This window comes from Sabethes cyaneus, chromosome 3, assembly GCF_943734655.1.
Source record: "Sabethes cyaneus chromosome 3, idSabCyanKW18_F2, whole genome shotgun sequence".
In the NCBI taxonomy this organism is placed as follows: Eukaryota; Metazoa; Arthropoda; class Insecta; order Diptera; family Culicidae; genus Sabethes; species Sabethes cyaneus.
This window is the reverse complement of record NC_071355.1, coordinates 19,049,714-19,072,354: the sequence shown is the minus strand read 5'-3', so window position 1 is coordinate 19,072,354 and position 22,641 is coordinate 19,049,714. Positions and strand designations below refer to the sequence as shown.

Here is a 22,641-nt window from a genome sequence, read left to right as displayed (position 1 = left end):
TGCTATGTACAAGCCGCACAAATTAATTTATTAGCAGAGCATTTTTTCTTCCTTCAATTTTGTTAGCTCTCAAAGTTTGGCACCAAACTTTGACTTGGTAAACCAAATCTTGATTGTTGTGTTAGGCACATAAGGCTAACGTTTTCGTCACAAATCCGTGTATACATACATACGTGAGGATATCACTTTTCAAAGTCCGTCGTGCCATGGCGCAGCCAGGCCAGTAGGGATCGAACGTGTGATCATGTTAAACCTGTTTTCCTCCCGGCGTAATTTGTTGCTACCACGTCTGTCTCGCTTATGTATCTATTTCGGGTATTTCTCCATCAGTCTCGGGCTCTCGGGCTGTACGCTTTTTTGCTTTGCTTTTTTGGCGTAGGACTCCGTCTTACAGGCAGGTAGTGAAGGTAGGGTGTCATTCCAAAACAAAATCTACAATTGCGAGCGTCACGAAAAATTTCTCATTTCTTAACCAATTCGAAAGGTGTTTTAATCATTCGATCAGAATTTTTTCGACGAATGAAAATGAAGTTTTACTAATGATAAATGCATAAACGACAAGCATTGTCATAACTGATAAATCAACCAACCACGTACCAGCATATTTTTGCTTTCCAAACCAGAGACGACAACCATAAATGTACCTGCAATTTCATTGGTGTCCATTACTGAAAAGAGTGACCAAGTTTTCCCGTCCCAGCACGTTATGAACTATATTCTATTTTGTCTACCTAAACGAATTTGATGTCCAGGACGTAAAATGTGCACATGTTTTATTCTATCAGAATCTAATTGAAACTGATGTCTTGTGTGAAAACGTAATTAACGGAATTCACTGAAGTCGCTTTTTAGACGAATTTTTACGCGATTTTCGGAATTAACGCGGATGTTTTCAATTAGAGTATTTTTTCACGAAGTGTTGTAATCCACATTTTTTTACGTGAATTTTTGGTTGTTTTTTACGCGAATTTTGGAATTTACCCGGTTTGGAATATACGCGGGACCACATTGACCGGCAGAGCGAGTGCCGTCAATGTCTTCCTAGTATTGGCAGAGCTGCCAGTCTTCTTGTTATGGGGTCTTCGTCCGAATGTACTTGATTTTCGGCGAGGCTATTTTGATGCATTTGAAGCGGCACTTTGTAATACCGATTGGTCCTTTTTGACTGACTGTGCTCTTATGTCGGTGATGCAGTTGCTGGTTTTACTAGTTGCTGGTTTCAAAAGTTAATGTTGCAACATATCCGTCGGGTTCATCCGCGCCTTGGGCTTAAACGTCCTTTCTAAGACTTGGCCCTTCTTTATCGACAGACTTTACAGCCGGCTATTAGCGTACAGGACAGTTACGGGGCTAGTGCAATAATCCTACTCACTCTATCTAGCAGAACCGCCTAGACGAGATTACTTCACAACACGAAATTTTTCCTGGTCGATCAGTTTCAACCATCTTGCTGGTGTTTACTTCACTTTGTCTGCGTACTATAGAACAGGGCAATTCGACACTATTTCACTGATCTGAAAGCAATATTCGACCGAGTCGATCATATTTTTGCTTGCTAAATTCGACCAATTGGAAGTATTAACTAACTTGCTTTCATAACTCAAAAAGTAATCGTAAAATAGCCGTTAAAATTGGGTCCCAGTCAATCGAGGTAGTTCTACAGTTCCACAAGGTAGCACAAGGTTCTGGAGTTCCACAAGGTAGCATTTTACGACCAGCATTGATCAATTTGTTTGTGGAATGGTGTAACTCTAATCGTATGCTTATCAGCATTCCGAAATGTACCGCTTTAAGCTTCATCCGTAAAAAACAGCCTCCGCTGTTGTTCGATTACTGTATCAACAGAACGTCACTACAACGGACTAACAACGTAACGGATCTAGGAGCTGTACTGAATAGCCAAATGTTCAGACAACACTATACCGTTATTATTAATAAAGCGTATCGTCTGCTTGTTACTATATTCCGAATCGGTAGAGATTTCTTTTATCCAGGTACACTAAGTACTCTCTACTGCTCCTTAGTCCGTTCCGCACTTGGGACTAGCTGTGCTGTTTGGGATCCTCATTATGCTTATTGGATACTCGGAGTATCATACTCCGCGTAGAACGAATACAAAAATACTTCATGCGTACGATCTGCGCTATGCTACCCTGGAGAAACCCTAATACTCTTTCGTCTTATGTGGAACTTTGTCTGCTAGTTGGAATTGCACCTCTTACGCAGCGACAAAACGATATCATTGTCAAGACGGCTGCCCACTGTCCTTTTCGACCTCAAAGAAATCAACAGTTTCTACGCGTCAATTCGCACCGAATTAACTTACCGGTCACCAATCACATTTCTTTTGTGTGAAACTAGCTGATTGCCCGATCTCACTCGGGGCCCTTTTGTCACTCAGTCACTTGTACACTCAAGTCGATTTTTACGCGAAGCATACGTTCCGCGTTAATCAAGATCGCGTAAACAAATCGCGTAAATTGCCGTGAGTCTGATGAGATCGTACCTGCTTGGAAGATAACAGACAGTTTTCTGTGGAGACCGCTGCTCACGTATCATAGCAGTACCGTCCGGCGTTCCTCAAGGCTCAGTGCTTGGCCCTCTACTTATTTGCTGCCATATAAATGATCTGCCAACAGTGATAAAGTACTGTTCTATTCAAATGTATGCCGACGATGTGCAGCTCTATGTCGGTAAGCTTGGGCCTTGTTCGCGCGAATTAGTAAGAATGGTGAATGCTGATCTGGAACGAGTTGCGGATTGGTCACGACGAAATGAACTTCTTGTGAATCCAGCCAAGAGTAAAGCTCCGTTCATCGCAAGTCGACGTCGTAGAGCTGGAGGTACCGATTTGTCAGCACCTGGACTTGTAATGGATGGTCAAAACATCGAATGGTCAGAGAGTGCCAGCAACCTAGGTTTTATCTTCCAAAATGATTTGCAGTGGGATGGCCTGATAGCGCAGCAATGCGGAAAGATTTATGCTAGTCTACGAACGTTGTATTGCTGCACACCCTCTGCACCGACTGCCACCAAACTGAATCTGTTCAAATCCCTGATCCTGCCTCATTTCCTGTTTAGTGATGTTCTGCACATTCGTCCCAGCGCAAGCTCCTTAAATCATCTGCGTGTCGCATTAAACTGTTGCGTGAGATTTGTGTCCGGATTAAGTCGCTATGACCATGTGCGTCACCTTCAGCAGAACCTCATTGGGTGCCCTTTACAATGCTTTTATGCTTATCGGTCATGCGTTTTCCTGAGGAATCTGTTAAAAACACAGTCTCCTAGTACTCTTCATCGGAGGCTTTTCCAAACCCGACGCCGTTTGCAGAGTTTGGTAGTTCCAGTCAATAACACGACAATCTACGCAAATTCATTGTTCGTTCGAGGCGTGATAAATTGGAATTCATTACCGCCCGCTGTTAAGCGTTCATCGTCGGAAGCAAATTTCAAGAGAGGCTGCATCGACTTTTGGAACCGAGTAGACTAATTTTATTGTGAATTCGAAGGAATAATTCTGATAATGTAGCTGTAGTAGTATGATAGTTAATTAATCAAGTTGTAAAATTGTATAATAACTGGTGGTAATCGGCAAATTTTTAAAATATTTTCGCGTAAAAAAAACGAATTAATTCCGAAATTCGCGTGAAAAACAAACCGCGTAAAAAGCGATTTTATATGCTATTACGGTTAACTTGATGCAGATATATTAATACTATTACCACTACAATACCCTATATACCCTGTATTGCTTAGGAACTTTCGGTTTTACATCAAGCTTTACTGAATAGCCAATTTTATCAAGCAATATGCAATGATTGATGCGATCGAAGGCAGCTTTTAAATCAGTATTTCAAGAAATTTGAAGCTAGCGGTAGCGGTAAACAATAACGGCTGGGATTCCATCAATTACAGCACAATGCTTTGTTTTCAATTTTTTGGCTGCAGTGGTGTGGTACTTACCTGGATAATTCTCATGTTTGGTTGAAATTTATTTTTCATTTCTATAAGAGCTCCCTCTTTCAGACCCTTTCGCGAAGGGTCGCGAACCACCATACAAACATTTCTTGTCTTCAAAAACCTCTGCTTGCGAAATTTGGTTCTATTTGTTTGATTAGTTTTCGAGTTATGCAAAGATATTTGTTTCATTTGTAACTATGGGAGCCTCCCCTATCAGAGAAGGGAGGGATCTTTATCCACCATAAAATATTCTTGCCTATATAATGCCTTGTAAAACTTTCACATGCAGAATTCTGTTCATTTGCTCGGTTATTTCTCAAGTTATGCAGAAATTTGTGCTCCATTTGTATGGCAGTCTCCCCTCCTAGAGTGGGGAGGTGTCGCGAACCATCATGAGAACTTTCCCCGGTCCCAAAAACCCCTGCATACAAATTTTCATACCGATCGGTTCAGTACCCAGGTAACCAATAAGCATTTCCAATGCAATTTAAATGCGTGCTAATAAGCATTTAAGTTGCCTTAAATGCTACTTAAATGCTTTTTTGGAAAAATATGCGGCTACTTTACTGCTAGCCCTCTTATAGTGCTGACAATGCTTATTTGCAGCTAGTTACCGACAAGAAGATTTTCAATAGAATTGTGGATGTCGATTTACAACAGTTATGCAGTCAAAAGGTTGATAAACAGCAACCTGCAGTATAAAACGCCAGGGATGCTAATAAACGATTGATTTACTGCTTATACTAATGCTTATTGGTTACCTGGGTAGTTTCCGAGTCTAGAAGAGTCATACAGGCAGATAGAAATTCATTTTTATAGGTATAGATTTTGCATAATTTGTTCTAATGTTGCTCCAAGTAAGATTTCTGCTAACGTTGATCGACGTGTTCTAGAAGTAGCAAGGAAATTCAGGTAAAGCTACTCAGGGAGAGGGTGGGAAGAGATGAAGTGAACCACTGAAGAAAGGTAGGAGCAAAATATTTAAAAAAGAAATAGTTTATGTTTCAATTTAAGAAGAGAGAGAAACACGTTTCAACATCTGATCGTTGACTGATTGGTCATTCGATCGTATTCACAGTTGCAAATGTACCTGTAGGCAGACTTCGAAAAACAGCGGAGCGCTTGGTAGCGGTCGGCCTTTGGGAATTTAGGCGACAGATTCCCGTTATAAATATTGCGCGGGTGCGACTCTATGATTTAAAGCTTCTGTCGACTACCGCGAACCCCCGCGTCTTGCTACCATCAATTTACTTTTTAGACCGATCTTGGAACAGTGCATAAATGCCAAGGGAATAGAAGATGAACTTTGTTCTACAGGTCGAGCCCTGATAAGTTGATAACCATGCGAGATTTGTCTTCCTAATTAGTTCATTTGTGGTTGGTGTTGAAAAATTGATAACGGGTGCGCGGTTCAGAAGAACCAGTGTTAAGTGGGACTGACGAGAACTACACTTCTTGACTATATTTTACAATTCTAGTAGTACAAAATGTCCAGGGCAAAACACATTTACAAATTTGACCTATTTTTCGATCATATTCATCATCATATTTAAAATATGACTTCCTGGCGTGTCGCCTGTGCTTGGGGCTCTACCTGTGTTTTAGTGGGCCACATTGCCCGTCTCGTTAGGTAGAATTAGCGTTTGAGGTCTCCCTGATACTGTGATGATGATAACACAAAAAGGGCCCGGCATAGTGGTTTTTTAAACGCTATTAGGCGACCAGCTGAATAACCCGCAAAAATAAAAAAAGGATATATTTAGCGACAGAAAAAGATAGTAGGCTGAAAATACCCTCGCGTACCCTACATAGTTTGATGTATTATTTCAAACTTGAAAATATTCTTTAAAAATTTTGAGTTTTCTGTCAATACATTATAATCCTATGACAAATAAATACAGCATTTTCCCAAGAACCATTTCCCCAAACCCAGTTCCTCGAAGGATATTTTCCCGAAACCTATTTCATCGAATGATACCACTTTCCCGAAACCTATTACCCCGCATGTACTGCTTCCCCGAAAACTATTTCCTCGAATGTACTGCTTCCCTGAAACCTGATACATTCCGTAGAAATATTTTTCGGAGAATTATTTTTCTATGAATTGATACATTCGGGGAAATGGGACTCGGGGAATTGTTAACAATCGCTGATTTAGCTCCTGGATGGAAAATTGCTAGAAGAAATATTACACCGAAACCCAACCCGATAATGATAAAATAGTAATCGAAGAACTATGAATTCTGTTGAATCGATAAAATAATAATAGTCCTACGTCAACTTCTCGTGCATCACATACGGATATACACCTTAATTTTTTTTTTCGTTTGTATACCCATGGTCCGGTTTCAGTTGAGGTCGACTTTTCTGCATGGCAAACCGAAATCAAACAGCACACAGGTATCACCTCCATCCATCTACCTACAGCAAGCACCATCAACGAACGACCCTGAAGACGTGCCTACTCAAAAGGTTTACCGTCGTAACATCTGCTTTGGCCCCCTTTGCTGCTGCGGCGGTGCCGTTCTTTCTTGCTTGCACTTCCTTCGCCTTTATTATGCTGTGATGCCTGCTGGTCGGCTCTAATCACTTACTTTATTTACATTGAAAAACATAACAATAACAACACCAGCCAGCCAGTCAGTATCATTGATTTCGAACTAAGCAAGCCTTGTGTTTGTGTGTGGCTGTGTTGATGCTGAGCTGTTTTTCACAGTTTAGGTGTGTGTGTGTGTTACAGCAGCCTGATACATAGGCAAAAAATGACGACTTGAAATTGAATCTTGGCGATCAGCTGTTTCCTCGCCCCGTTCGTTCGTCAGCAGTATTTTGCGGGCGGTGAGCTTACATGTGTGTGCGTGTGTTCTCAGCTCACCCTTCCTCCGCGTCCGCAGCGCAGCACGATCCGTTCGCCGTCATCATTCATCGTCGTCGGTCGTGTATAATTCTTCACAGTTAGAGCAGCCGTCACGTTAGTCGTCGATTCGATATATATACACGCGAATCAGCATTAATGCTTCCTGCTGGGCTGGGGGCCGCTAAATAAAAGAAACCCTTGAAATGTGTGCACCGCACACCGCACGGTCGGTCGGTGTGGGAAAATCGAATTATGGGAAAATCAAGTATGTTTCAGTCGGTACGTAGGTACATATGCATATATATATTAGGCGATTTCGTTGTGGTGGAGTTTTCCTTGTGAACGCGCAAATGCAGGCCGCCGCCGGTTGTGCTGTTTCTTCGTACGTAGTTCTTCGTCGTAAAGTCGGCCAGCGGCAGCGCCAGGCTTTGAGAACAGTACAGTCAGTGCCACAAATTGGGTCAATCTAATCCGGCGCAAGCAATCGCCGTGTGGTTTTCTTAATGCGATCAAGTAGGCCTTGCCGTGGTGTGGTTGCTATGGGGGGGCGACCAATCAAACAGCTTGACGTTTGATTGTTTACCTGCAATTAAAACGATTTTTATCCTTCCTGCAGAATCATATTGTTCGGCAACATTCGAATCATTCTTATTGATTTCGGTTCTTTTTTACTTTTTGCTTTCAGATAATCGTTTGACTTTGAGGTAAAGCAGTGAGAGAGAGAAAAAACCAGTTCTAATTATAGTAAGCGAAGGAAATCATCGTCGTTGAGCCCCGCAGTTCCCATTGAAAGAGCAGTATCATCGGCGCATCATTCCTCTCGAGTGAGATAGATCCCCGTGTGTAAGGTGTGTAGAGCTAGACATCTCAGTGTAAATAAAACTGCAGCGTGTGCAAAACCCCCCATTTGATAGTCACACACCACTCACCCATCTAAACTGACACATATTATAAAAACGTCTCATCTGTTGTGTATTATATAGTTTGGCCAGCAGCCGCCCGCGCAAGCGAAACGCCAAAATCCGACGGGTATGCAATTGAATGGACACAAGGGGACGCCAAAGTGTCGTCTATGGCCGAATCCGTTGGTAAGCAAGTGCTCTCTGCAGTGACGGAGGGGCATCATCATCACCAACAGCAGCAACAACAACAACAGCAGCAGCAGCATAACCACCAACACCACCACCATAACCAAAATCATCGCAGTTTTCAACCGCATTCAGCAGCAGGGGTAAGCAGCGTCAGTAGCAGCGGTAGCGGAAGATCTAGAGCTAGATTTTCACAAAAGCAAACAATCAAGCAGAACAAACAGCAGCAAAAGTCGCGGACAATCTGTAACAATCAAGCCACGGCTACGGATTCCCGACAAACCAGCGGTAGCCGGAAACGAAAGCACGAAGAAGAGAGTAAGTTCGGGTGCGGTGGTAGTAGTAGTAGTCGCGTGACCGTAAGAGATCAGCATAGTTCGACACCGTCTCCGATAGCTTTTCGTACCCGTTCGCGTACAGTTTCCAAAGAAATTCAGCTTTTTGGCAGTGCCGCCGGATGCAGCAAAGCTTCAAACCCTTCGACAGCAGCAGCAGCAGCAGCAGACATCCGCAGTAAACTTTCGAAGGTAGCCGTTAATGAGAGCACAAAAAGCTCTACCAGATCGACTTTGATTGCTTCACCTAGTGCATCGACCCTTTCCTGTGCATCGTCTCTGCTATCGACAATTTCTGTCAGTTCATCCTTATCCTCATTTACGGGGGCAATCGCATCCTGTTCGACTCCATCGAAGCACGTCGGCAGGCAGCAACAACAACAACAGCAGGATCATTTAGATTTCGGACACAGCAGCGCCAGTAGCAGCAGTCGTGGAGGTAGTATTAGTTCTATCGCTTCTTCTTCGCACTCGATTGGAAAGTCCAAACGTAAGAAGAACAGCAGTGAGTCGAAACTTTCGAAGAAAGTAGCAGAACGTCTGTTCAAACAAGAGCCCGCGTTCGAAGAGTACAAACCCACTGTTAGAAGCAGCTTCAAGAAAAGCGCCCAGCCAGGTAGTACGGTGGAAGAGGGACGTAATCTGCGCTCTCATCATCACCACCAGACGGAAGTAGGACCAGCACACGTAGTAGTAGTATCTTCGGCAACAGTACCGAAAAAGCGACAGAAAGTGGGGGACCAACATCCGGACAGTACGGGCAGCAGCCATAAAGCCCCGAACCTGGGGGCACGTCTAGCCCGTAGCAGCGGAGGTAGGGAGCCCCATCATCATCATCAGCAGCAGCAGCAGCAGCATCATTCCGGTAGTCATCTCGGTAGTGCCAGTAGTGGTAGTAGTGGTAGTGGTAGTGGTCACAGCAATAGCACCCAGGGGCACCTACCTAGCGGCCTGCTTAGACGTAGTTCTCGTGGAAAAGGTTCCCATCAATCCGCAACAACGGGTTCTTGTGTCAGCTCGAATACCGCCAATCCCAGCCAAAACCACCTACAGCAGCAGCAGCAGCATCCACAATCGTCCCACTCGTCGCGATCGGGCAGCCATCGTGGTGGTAGTTCCGGTAGCACTTCGGCCAACAATCACGCCGCGGCTGGAACTTCCGGTACTACTGCCAAGGGTTCGTCCTACAAGGGCGGCTCGTCGTCGCTGGTAGTGGTTAACAATAACAATTCGAACCTGTTCGGTTCGGTGGCCAGTGCTAGTGGTTACGATCCCAGTACTGCAGTTCCCGGTAAGTTCTTCTACTTTTTATTATTTTTTTCAACGGGATAAACTGATTTCCAACTTCAATTTCACGCTCGCAGGTCCATCGAACACAGCAATGGCCAATGATGGCACCCGCGGCAGTAGCAGCAATAACAACGGCGACCATCAGTCGCAGCAACAGCAGCAGCACCACCACCAGCACCAGGGTGGACCCGGTTCGTCCCATCCGTTCATAAAACTGCACAAGGCAACCAGTTTGGGATCGGCGGCGGCCAGCAGCTCGTCGACAGCACCGATCGATGTTAACATGATCAACGTCGCCAATGCCGGTGCTTCCGCAGCAGCGGGTACTGCCTCGAACTCCGCTAACTTGGCGGCCACCACCGTTGTTCCGCATCCGGATTCCGAAAGTGATGACAGCGAGGTCGGTCGGCTGCAGGCGCTACTGGAGGCACGTGGTCTTCCACCGCATTTGTTCGGAGCGCTGGGTCCGCGGATGCACCATCTGTTGCATCGTACGATGGGGGCCAACAGCAGTTCCAAAGCGCAGCAGCTGCTCCAAGGGCTGCAGTGCCAGGACGAGAGCCAGCAGTTGCAGGCCGCAATCGAAATGTGCCAAATGTTGGTTATGGGCAACGAGGATACATTGGCCGGTTTTCCGATCAAACAGGTCGTACCTGCTTTGATTACGCTTCTACGCATGGAACACAACTTCGACATAATGAACAATGCTTGCCGTGCACTGGCTTACATGCTGGAGGCACTGCCCCGATCGTCCGGAACGGTGGTCGATGCTATTCCGGCTTTTCTGGAGAAACTGCAGGTCATTCAGTGTATGGATGTGGCCGAGCAGAGCCTCACGGCTTTGGAAATCCTTTCGCGACGTCACAACAAAAGTATTCTGCAAGCAAATGGGGTATCCGCTTGTCTGACCTATCTGGATTTCTTCTCGATAAATGCTCAACGCGCAGCGTTGGCCATCACGGCTAACTGCTGTCTAAATCTGCACACGGAGGAGTTCCACTTTGTGAAGGAATCACTTCCCTTGCTGGCTAGGTTGTTGGCTCAACACGACAAAAAGAGTGTGGAAAGTATATGCACGGCATTCTACCGTCTGGTGGACAGTTTCCAGCACGATCCAACCATTCTGCAGGAAATCGCCAGCATGGAGCTGCTTAAAAACTGCCAACAGTTGCTGGTGGTTACGCCGTCCGTGTTGAATTCGGGAACCTTTACCAACGTCGTCCGGATGCTCAGTGTTATGTGTGCCAACTGTCCGGATTTGGCCATTACTTTGCTGAAAAACGATATCGCTTCGACGCTGCTCTACCTGTTGACCGGGTCGGCTGATCCGGTATCGACCGACGTTGAGTTGGTTCCGCGAAGTCCATCCGAGCTGTTGGAAATAACATGCTTGATAGGCGAACTGATGCCGCGTCTACCGACGGATGGGATCTTCGCTGTCGATTCGCTACTGGAACGTACGCAGGCTAACGTACAGGACGCCGTTCAGTGGCAGTGGAAGGATGACCGCGGGGTGTGGCGTCCGTATTCGTCGATCGATTCGAGGATGATCGAAGCTGCGCATTTAAATTCGGATGACGAAATCAGTCTGAGCACACTCGGGCGCACCTATACCATCGACTTTCACTCGATGCAGCAAATCAACGAGGATACCGGGACGACCAGGGCTGTCCAACGGAAGATCAATCACACGCTGTTAGCTCAACAGCAAGGCACAATGATTATTACGGCTGGTCCGATGACCCTCTCGAATGTCGCCTCCGGCGAAACAGGTGAGCCAGGAGGGTCTTCGATGGGTGCCGGAACAAGTCCGGGCGGTACTGGTTGCGTGAACCTAGCGGCGCGTCCTCCGAACGCTACTCGTGACGCACGGATAGCCTGCTTGAAGGAAGAACGTGGTTTAGCAGCCGAATTTATTAAAAACCTTTTCTCCGTTCTGTACGAAGTGTACAGCTCTTCGGCCGGTCCTTCCGTGCGGTACAAATGCCTACGTGCCCTGCTGCGGATGGTCTACTTTGCCAACGGTGATCTGCTGCGCGATGTACTGAAAAATCAGCTAGTTTCTTCGCACATTGCCGGAATGATGGCTTCTAACGATCTCAGAATTGTGGTCGGAGCACTTCAGATGGCGGAAATTCTTATGCAAAAGCTTCCCGAAGTATTCGGGATGCACTTCCGCCGGGAGGGAGTAATGCATCAGATCAATCAGCTGACCGATCCTTCGATTCCGATTTGTGCTGCTCCGTCGCCGAAGTCCGGCACCCAGAGTGCACCCTCTTCGGCCACAATTCATCCACATAATTCGTTCGATTTTGACAGTGCCATTGCCTCAAGTTCAAAGACCAGCTCCCAGGCGATCGCAATCGTCGGTGGATCTGGTTCCCATGTCAAGAACCTAAACTCCGCTATGATGATGGCCAGTAAGATTAGCATGTCCATGCCGTCGACCAGTTCTACGCTGCTGCACTCACCAACCAATGCCAACCTGCCCGGTACATCGGGCAGTTTCACTGCAATCAATTTAAATGCCTCTAACAAAGCGATGCACCACAATCACCACCACCACCACCATCAGCAACAGCAGCAGCAGCAACAGCCACCGCAGCTGGCTACCAGCACCCTGCACTTGGAATCGCTGGCCACGAACATGCAGCCCAACATCCCCGGTGCAATCGCAGCCCCCAACAACGGAAACATTCTGCTAAACGCCATCTACAGTTCGGCTATCCCAATCAATCAACAGGCGTCGTCGCACCACCACCACCAGCAACCGGAAGCCGGTTCCAGCAAGCAGCAAACCCACATGTATCAAACGCACCATTTCCCCGATACGTTTGCGTACAACGCCGAGCAGGGCATCCTGACGTCTCCACTTTCGGTAGCATCCGGTACGGGAACCACTCTGGTCGCGGCCACCACCGTTGCCGCTTCCCATCACGACACTCGATCTCACAGTCCAGGCCAGCTCAAGGTGTCCGACATTCTGAAGCGCAAGGTTCCGCCGAAGCGGAAATCGCAAAGCAGTTCCAAATCAAAATCACGCCACGATGAGGCTGGAAACTCTCAATCCGCCGCAGGCGCAGCTCACGCTGCACTGCCCAGCGGATCTGCCGTGGCCGGAACATCCACATCCTCCTCCACCACCTCGTCGGTGATGCAGGAACTGATCAACAAGGCGACCACGCTGGGATCCTCGTCCGGTCGAAACACCCCGTCGTCCAGTTCCCGCTCGCGCTTTTCCGGAGCTTCTTCGAAGACCACCTCTTTCCTGGCTTCGCTGAATCCGGCCCGCTGGGGCCGCCAGTCGTCATCCTCGTCATCGCACCATTCCGGCACCGGAACGTTCGCGAAAGATGGCTCCAACGCGCTAGCCAAAAGCCAATCGAACTCCAACCTGATCGCTGCCGGCAACCGCGAGAAGGCTCGCCAATGGATCCGCGAGCAATCGATCAGCTTCGTCAGCCGGTACTCGTCCGATAGCGTCGCGGGCGTGGCGGGCGGACTGCAGCATCCGGCCTGTTCGATTCTAGCACGTTTGACAGGTTTGTTCCTCCAAATTTGGTCACTATTTCAAAGTAAAATTGAAATGTTTTGGGTTTTTTTTCTAGGTGCTATTCAGAAACTGGACGGCAATCACAACGATTGCCTCGGTGCTCTCAAGGAGCTTCGTGACATTCTGATGCAGAGCGACATATCACCGTTCGAGGTGAACCATTCGGGGCTGATCCGTGCGATGCTGAACTATATGGCTGACGAGGGGAGCCAGCAGCTGGTCGAACGTTCGGATCGGCTGCGCATGTTTCTGCACGTGTTTGCCAGCTTGCCGCTGGACGCGGGGCACTACAGCAGCGTTGGCCCGTCGATCAATAGCGCACCGTTTAGCGCGTTCGTAGCCAAGCTGAACGGATGCGTCACCCAGCTGGAGCAGTTTCCGGTAAAAGTGCACGACTTTCCGGCCGGCGTCGGTGGCCGTTCGAACACAAGTGCTCTTAAATTTTTCAACACGCATCAGCTGAAGGTAGGTTTTCTCCTAATTAGTAAATTTTAACCCTGACTAGCTGACCCGGCAAACTACACCTCCCCCTTCACCCTTTTTTCAGAAGGGGAAGGTGTCTCAATACACTATAGAAAAAAATCGTGGCTCCAAAAATCCTCACATGAAAAATTTGGTTCCATTTGCTTGATTAGTTCTTGAGTTATGAGGAAATTTGTATTTCATTTGTATGGGAGTTCCCTCTCTTAGAGAGGGGAGGGGTCTTAATAAACCACAGAAAAAATTCCTGCCTCTAAGAACCCCCACATGCCAGATTTGGTCCCCTTTGCTTGATCATTTCTCGAGTTATGAGGGCCGCTACCGCGGCACAAAATATTGAGCCACGGAGTACACAAAATGATTGGTTTGATGGAGAATGCCAACAAGCGGTGGAGGGGAAAAAACTTGGAAAATCATCTAAGTATTGCCACTAGAGAGAACCTGGCCAATTACCGCCGAGTTGGGAACCAATTGACCACGATCCTGAGGAGGAAAAAGCGCCAAAAGGAGGACAGAGATCGTGAAGAATTAGAACAGCTATTCCGAGCTAATGACAGTCCTAGCTTCGGCTGGACATATACTAAAATTGGAACGATACAGAGAAGATTAGCATGGCCCCTGCGCAAGGATGACACGCAAAATCGTGAAGCGTTCCACATTTTTGATCGGACGTGTTTTTACAGCTCTTCGTGAAGTGTGCTTATTCGGGAGAATTTTCAGTTATTCTTTTAACAGAACAGAACATTATCGTTTGATCTTTTAATATTTCTACACCTTAATAGTGTAGCTCAAAAAAAGAAACGTTACGGTGTGAAGATCAATCCACGTGTCGCCATTTCGTTCTAACCTAACCTCAAAATGGAGGAAGTGAAAAAACCACCTGACAGGCTGAACAGAGCAGAACAATTGGACCACGACATGGAACCGAACAATAACGGAGCAGGAGCACATCGTTTGGAAGCACGTCATCAGCGGACGAAGGAATTTTCCAATGTTTTATATACGGACGTCGACACTGGACCATACAGAATATACATCGAGCAGCGGGATGAAGGAGAGCAAAGAATCAATAAATTCTCGGTTGGATCCACATTAAGGAAAATGGAGCAGTTCAAGCACACCTATCGGATATGAAGCAAGTTGGACGAAATAGAATACTTATTTTTGTCAGTAATTACGTAAAAGCTAACATGCTAGTCGACGAAATAAACAAAAGTAACACGAGCAGCTACAAGGCATATGTGCCTCTACACCTCGTCACAGTGACGGGTATAGTTGACGGAATCCCAGCGGATATAACAGAGGAAGAAATTATGGCTGAAATTCTCACCGACGTTCCAATCATCAGCGTGAAACGGTTAAGCCGTTATGTGAATAATGTTAAAGTTCCAGCGAATCGTATAAGTGTAAGGTTTAGAGCGAAAACGCTACCGAATCGAGTTCGTCTATTTTGTTGTAGTACGAGAGTAAGGCCATTTGCGCAAAAGTTGGTTGCTTGTGGCAAATGTCTCAGGTTCAATCACAGTGAAGAACGTTGTAAAGGACACCGTAGATGCAAGATATGTGCCGGACAACACGAAACAGCAGAAGAATTCAATTTATGCACAAACAAACCGAAATGTGCTCATTGCAAATCGGAAGATCATTCGATGCTAGATGAAAAATACCCGGAAAGGATCAGACAAAAAAACATTAAAATGTTGATGTCTAAGTCAGCAATCACGTTTGCCGAAGCAAGAGAATGTTTCTCTCTTCAAACGAAAAACGCATATGCACCCTTGGAGGACCTCAACGAATTCCCAGTGTTAGGTGAAACGTACGCATCTACACAGCATGGTGAATCTCTACGTGAACAATGGCGACGAACAAACCAGGAGCGAGAGAAAATCAGTCCAGCAGTGAAAACGTATCCGGACCAATCAAAAAAGCAAGGAACTAAGAGACTGCGTAAAGATGAAGGCCACCCCATGGAACCAACAAATGCAATACAGACTACAAGTGAACGGGACAGAATCCTTAGTAGCAATAACTATCGTGCTAAGGATGGCGTCGCTTTAAATAGTCAAAACAATAAATTTGAAAAGGATAAATGGGAAAATCTAATGAGTGAAGCTCGAATGAAAGCAGAATGGACTGCTCGCCAAACCATCAGAACGACAATAATGTCCTACTATACTGATTTTATCAGTCAACTGGGGAACGACGAGGAAACCAAAAATAAATTTAAACAGTGCACAAAAAAATATTTTGACTTAGCGAATTCAGTTGTTGAAGGAGAAATAAACGCAATGTAATTGCATAATCAAGTACGATAAAAATGCAGAGCAGAAAGATAGTTCAACTACCTGGCAATTCTGTTGCCAGCTACGTTGTTTGAACTATAGATCACAGGACCACACAACGAACAAAATCTGGATCAGGAAGATTGAACGACTAGTCGTCACACACTAACCGTTGGGAGCAACGATTCTGGCCATATTGTCAAAGTTACTGGGCCAACCACAGAAGCTGACAGATGTCTGCTTCGACCAGATTAAAGAAGAAGAGCTAATGACACGCAATGACGAAGCGCAATGGCGAAGTCGCAGAAGGAGGCGGAACGGAAATTAACCTAGGAGCGCCCATGGAAGATAGTAATGGCCTAGCACCTGATCTCCAAGAAGTCAAACGAGAAATCGGGCTGCTGAAGACCAATAAACCCGCTGGGAAGGACCGCCTACCGGCAAAGCTTTATATAAACATGGCGGAGAAACGCTAGCAAAAGCTCTACACTAGGTTATTTCGAGGATTTGGTAGGAGGAAAAGCTACCGGAGGAATGGATGGAAGGAACGGTTTGTCCCATATAAAAAAGGGCGACTGCTGCTATCTAGACTATCGTGGCATTACGCTGGTAAACGCCGCCTTCAAGGTACTCTCCCAGATCCTGTTACGCCGGTTGTCATCGATAACACAAGGTTTCGTAGGGAATTATCAGGCGGGTTTCATGAGGGCTCGCGCTACTACGGACCAAATTTTTACTATCCGACAGATCTTGCAGAAATGTCGGGAGTACAACGTGCCCACGCATCACATCTTTATTGATTTCAAAGCAGCATACGATACAGTCGATCGAGACAAGCTATGGCAGATAATGCACGAATACGGTTTTCCGGACAAACGGACGCGACTGATCAGAGCTACATTGGATCGAGCGATGTGTTTCGTACGCATCTCTGGGACACTCTCGAGCCCCTTCGAGACGCGGCGAGGGTCTAGACAAGGTGACGGTTTATTCTGCATGCTGTTCAATATCGCTCTTGAGGGGGTTATACGACGAGCGGGTATCGAAACGAGAGGCACGACTTTTACCAAGGGTAGCCAACTTCTAGGTTTTGCAGATGACTTCGATATCATTGCCAGGAACTTTGCAACGGCGGAGGCAATCTACGCTAGACTGAAACGGAGTCTGGGAGAATTGGGCTAAAAATAAATGCATCGAAGACCTAATACATGAAAGGAAGAGGCTCAAAGGAAACAAACGCGCGTCTCCCACGGACGGTAACCGTTGACGGCGACGAACTAGAAGTGGTAGAGGAGTTCGTGTATTTGGGATCGCTGGTGACGCGGACAACACCACTAGTAAGCAGATCCAGCGGCGCATCCAAGCGGGAAATCGGGTATACTTTGCCCTTCGTAAAACGCTACGATCAGGAAGCGTACGCCGCCGCTCGAAGCTAACAATGTACAAAACTCTTATTAGACCGGTAGTTCTTTATGGACTTGAAGCCGTGACGCTGCTCACGGAGGACATACGCACCCTTGCCGTGTTCGAGAGGAAAGTGCTGCGGACGATATTTGGCGGAGTACAAACTGAAAGCGGAGAGTGGCGGAGGCGTATGAATCACGAGCTACAGGCACTGCTTGGGGAGACTCCCATCATGGTCCAAACCGAGTTGAATGGAGACGAGGACTTGAAACAGCACGAGCCACCTCGGCTCTGCTGGTGAAGAAGAAGAAAGAAGGCAAAACGCATTTGCTGCCAAATTCGAAAAAAACGCATTTGCTGCCAAATTGCCTACTGTATTATTACAGCGCACCATGGGCCAGAAACTAAAATTTCGGGACACGTATATTTGCAGTTGAACGGCATATCTCAGCTCAATGTGGTCTTCGAAAACTGTTTATATGAAAAAATGATGCATCTTTTGAAGGGGTCGTCCAATATTTAGGTGTTACTTTAACAACAATTTAAGTAATAACTTTTTGAGTAAATTTTTTTCCGCTTTTTTGGTTTCGAAATATTAAAAATAAACCAATTTCAAGTATTTTTCCTAAAGATATCAAACTTTTACCTTTTACCCATTTTCAGCAATAGACCTTTGTTTATAAACAAGCCCTCAAATCACATTTCTTCTTGTTACATGTTTATTTCAATAGACAGCTAAATGTGATGTTCTAGACAACATTTTGCACATAAAAGAGGAATATTTTTACTGAAGACTGTTTTGCTTTTTCTGCATACATTAATAAGATATAAGTGTTTTTAGGTTAAAAACCGTCTGATGAAAAATGTGTATATTTTCAAGGGTGGTGTCTTCGGAGAAGTAAAATAATAAAATATAGCGCATCTTACTGCACTATTAGTGACCATGAATTCACTTAGTAGGGTGATACAAACTTTTGTTTTCTTTAAAAAAAGTTTTTTTCTCCAAAAGCTGCAGAACATACTAAAATAAGCAACTTTGCTGAATAAAGTAACTATCTATCTCTTACCGGTTGCGAAATATAAAGATGTGTTAAAAAAGAATACTGAAAAATCAATTATGCTCAATAACTTTGCACACGACCAATTTATTGCTTTCAAATGTTCTAAAAAGTTATTCAGTATGTTAAAATACATATTTTCTGTGAAGACCGTTTGACGCTAGGACGCATATTTATTAAGTTATAAAATGTATGAAAAAAATCCGCACTATTGCCAGGTATTCCCAGCCATGGTATTCCCAGGTATTCTCAGAAATACACATTTGGGCAGATAGCATTAATAAGTCCCTACAAATTGGTATGCAAACTAATTGCAGATACTTGCAGATGGCTAAGATATTCGGATTTTTCATCAGACGGTTTTTAACCTAAAATCACTTACATCTTATTAATTAATGCATATAAAGCAAAACAGTCTTCAGCAAAAATATTCCATTTTTATGTGCAAAATATTTTCTAGAACATCACATTGAGCTGTATGTTGAAATCTCGGGTAATTTTTCAAATAGACCTAAGTGACAATGAGAGATTCTCTTCGCGTCTCCTCTCTTCCGCTTTTTACGGCGATCCTAAAGAATTTTAACACATCACCTTTGCATAAAACGGTTGCCGGAGTCACTAGTTAGCTAAATGTTTTGGAAATTTCCTTTTCTATGCATTTATGTAGCCATTAAAGACGGAAGAGAGGAGACGCGAAGAGAATCTCTCATTGTCACTTAGGTCTATTTGAAAATTTACCCGAGAAATAAACATGTTACAAGAAGAAATGTGATTTGAGGGATCGTTTATAAACAATGGTCTATTGCTGAATATGGGTAAAAGGTAGAAGTTTCATATCTTCAGAAAAATTACTTGAAATTAGTTCATCTTTAATATTTTGAAACCAAAAAGATGAAAAAAAGTTTACTCAAAAAGTTATTACCTAAATTGTTGTTTAAGTAACGCTTAAATATTGAACGACCCCTTCAAAAGAAGCATCATTTTTTCATACAAAAAGTTTTCGAAGACCACATTGAGCTGAGATATGCCGTTTAACTGCAAATATACGTGTCCCGAAATTTTAATTTCTGGCCCATAGTGCAGCGCCAGAGATAACAAATCTGGCACAGCATAACATAGCGTTGAAACCAGCAAATAAATTATTTCGCTGAGTATTGTCCCTTTTATGACTATTTAGACTACTGTGGTAATCATTTAATGAAACAAACCGCATTTTGCATTGTGGCTTTTACTTTCATCAACTTACTTATGAGTTTGACTTCTTTTTCCTTCTTGCCCTTGTGAAAAATCATTTTCCTTGAGCGAAATCGTGTGCGAGATTCGACTGTGATAATCGTGTAAATCGGGATAGTCTAAATAGAGGCAAATGTCGCAATAAAAGTCTAATCCATAATATAATGAAAACTAATCAATCAAACCGATCGCTGTTAAAAGTTAAAAATGGAAATTTGTAACCTCCCGTCTGAAACAGGTGCTTCGAAGGGAAATGTTTGTCACATTTCAACCAGAGCAGAGCACGACGACGACGACGACCATAAAAACGACTGTGTAGCTCGTTCATACATAGCCTGCCATGCGATAATCAAACCCTATCTGTCAAAGCAAGATAGATCATCCTTTTCTGCTCCTACGCGTCCCTTGCACACACACAGGATAGGTTGAGGATGACAATATTTATTCACCTCTGCTCTGCGACCCGTCCGTTCGACTAGCCTGCTGATGCTGTTGTTTTGTTGCTGCTGCTGGTAGAGTCAAGCTGATTTTATAATTTATAACCGCTCGATAGTGATCGGTCATTAAAGTGACAAGATCCGATGTCATCATTAGCATCAATTTGTGAGTCTGTGCGGTACGTTATAGGGCTGACAGTTCGATGGAAGGTCATAATCTGGCATTTAGCCGTGCTGACGATGAGCGAGTTCTTGCAACACCAATTGACGAAAGTGTCAAGCAACTTTTGCAAATTTCGGCAATCTTCAATGGATCGAACAGAGAGATATAGTTTCAAATCGTTCGCGTATATCAACTTACATCCATCGCCCAAAAGTAAAGCAACGTCATTAAAATATAACGAGAAAAGCAATGGGTCCATATTGCTGCCTTGTGGTACCCCCGATCCCGATCTATTTGTAAATGGGGAGGAGAAAGATGAATTGAGCTGCACGCGTAGCGTTCGATCACTTGAATAAGAATATAACCACTCAACAAAGTGTTGCGATGCGCCAAGTCTGGAAGTTTACGTAAAAGTATTCGATGATCTATTCGATCAAATGCGGCCTTCAAATCTGTGTAAATTACATCAACTTGAGCCTTCTGCTGTAGATGCGAGATGCAAGTCGATGTGAAATCCAGAAGATTCGTACAAACAAATAAATAAATCCGTGCTGATCGAAGGAAATATAGCTCTTTGCCCAAATGTCCTGTTAAATATTCGACATAGCGGTTCTGCCACTATAGATGCACAGCGGGAAAAAACAATTGCTGGAATCCCGTCCGGGGCCGGCGGAAAACGAAGCCTTTAGTTTTTTCTTTGCGGCGAGTGGTGATTTCAAAGGTGTCTAAATCAACTAAGTCGAACGGTACAAACTCGGAAGTTATCTCCGCATCTAAATAAGAAGTAGTACTGTCGGCAAAAACTGAAGTGAAAAATTTTGCAAACAATTCGCATGAATCCAATGTCGACGTTGCTTCAGTACTATCGAGGCTTACATTCGAGGAAATATAAGAATTTTTTCGCTTCGAATTCACGAAATTCCAAAATTGCTTTGGGTTCCTGCAAAGGTCAGTTTGCACCCACGTAACAGCTCTTGTACATTCTGATGGTTCTTTGTGCAATCTCAACTGATCTGGATCAATCGCAGGCAACTCACGGACGGTCAAACTATACTATGCTATTCTATGTATTACATAGCTCTTGTATAAGCTAGCATTCAGCCGTCGATAGTCAGCACTTGTTCGTTTAAAGTTACATCTGGCCTCATCAGTACGAAATTTTTGATATTTTCGCTGCCAAGCGTTGCGCACTTGCTTCAAAGTATGCTGGCGAGGAGTATTTCACGGAGGGGAAGCGGGCTTCTTCACAAGCGGCAAACTAGATCTTAGCCACTGGTATTATAACGGTATTATAACGTATCGTTAACGAATTCCAATCGATGTTTCGTAAGAAATCGATTAATGCTACAAAATCAATTTTACGGTAATTCAAAGCGCGTGCTATTTGTCGGGCAAAACGTGTGCTGCGTTACTACTGCTTTCAACTAACATAGAATTCACGAGCGGGGAAGGATGCGGATCGACAGGAACAAAACGAGTGTCGCAAGTGTCAACGACGCACTTTTGCTCAGACGAACAAAACATCAAATCGAGCACACGGTCGAGATGGTTGAAATAAAAATTTGCTTGACGCATATTCAAAAAATCCATGCCGTCAAGTAGCGCAGCACTCGCAACGGGCAATTGAGACGAATTGGAGTGCGATAATCGATCGTGAACCCATCTGATGCGGGGTTGGTTAAAGTCAACACACATTACCCACATGCCCAATTTGGTTCCATTTGCTTGATAAGTTCTCAAATTGTGAGGAAATTTGCGTATATTTGGTATGGGAGCCCCCGCTTCTTAGAGGGGAGGGGTCTCAATACACCATAGAAAACATTCCTGCCTCCAAAAACACTCGGATGCCAAATTTGGTTCCATTTGGTTGATTAGTTCTCGAGTTATGCAGAAATTTCTATTTAATTTGTATGGGAGGTGAGGGGTGTCTAACCATCATAAGAAACTTTCTCGGCCCCAAAAACCCCTGCATATTAATTTTCACGCCGATCGGTTCAGTAGTTTCCGAGTCTATAACGAACACACAGACAGACAGACAGAAATTAATTTTATATCTATAATAGATTTGATTAATAACGCGCTTATTTCTTACGCAGTGCAACCTGCAACGTCACCCGGAGTGTACGAACCTTCGCCAGTGGAAGGGTGGCACCGTTAAAATCGATCCGCTTGCGCTGGTGCAGGCCATCGAACGCTATCTGGTGGTTCGCGGCTACGGTGGCATTCGGGTCGATAGCGAAGAAGATTCCGAAGAGGATATCGATAACATCGATGCTGCTGCAATGATTTCGATGGGCGGTCTGAAGCATAAGCTGCAGTTTCTCATCGGCGAGCATGTTCTGCCGTACAATATGACGGTCTATCAAGCCATCCGGCAATACTCTCCGTTGGTAAATGATCAGTCGGAAACGGATACGGACACCGAAACGCCAATTGGTTAGTTGTCAAGTCGGAAACTATCGTGAAGGTCGCTTATTAATTTCCATTTTTTTGCCAATTCA

The 22,641-nt window shown here is 44.8% G+C and overlaps 1 protein-coding gene and 1 non-coding gene across 3 annotated transcripts in view; both read left to right on the top strand.

Annotated features, from left to right (window-relative positions):
- LOC128744011 (E3 ubiquitin-protein ligase TRIP12) overlaps positions 1-22,641 on the top strand; it is a 73,519-nt gene that overhangs the window by 37,493 nt on the left and 13,385 nt on the right. For both annotated transcript variants that reach the window (XM_053840751.1, XM_053840750.1), the window contains exons 2-6: positions 7,503-7,665; positions 7,801-9,531; positions 9,605-13,072; positions 13,139-13,548; positions 22,237-22,576. In XM_053840751.1, coding sequence (XP_053696726.1) covers positions 7,890-9,531; positions 9,605-13,072; positions 13,139-13,548; positions 22,237-22,576 — 5,860 coding nt within the window. In that variant the 5' untranslated portion in view covers positions 7,503-7,665; positions 7,801-7,889. The remainder of the gene's footprint in view (positions 1-7,502; positions 7,666-7,800; positions 9,532-9,604; positions 13,073-13,138; positions 13,549-22,236; positions 22,577-22,641) is intronic.
- On the top strand, positions 14,120-14,226 carry LOC128744841 (U6 spliceosomal RNA). The gene has a single exon (XR_008412463.1). It is a non-coding gene; the product is annotated as a U6 spliceosomal RNA (small nuclear RNA).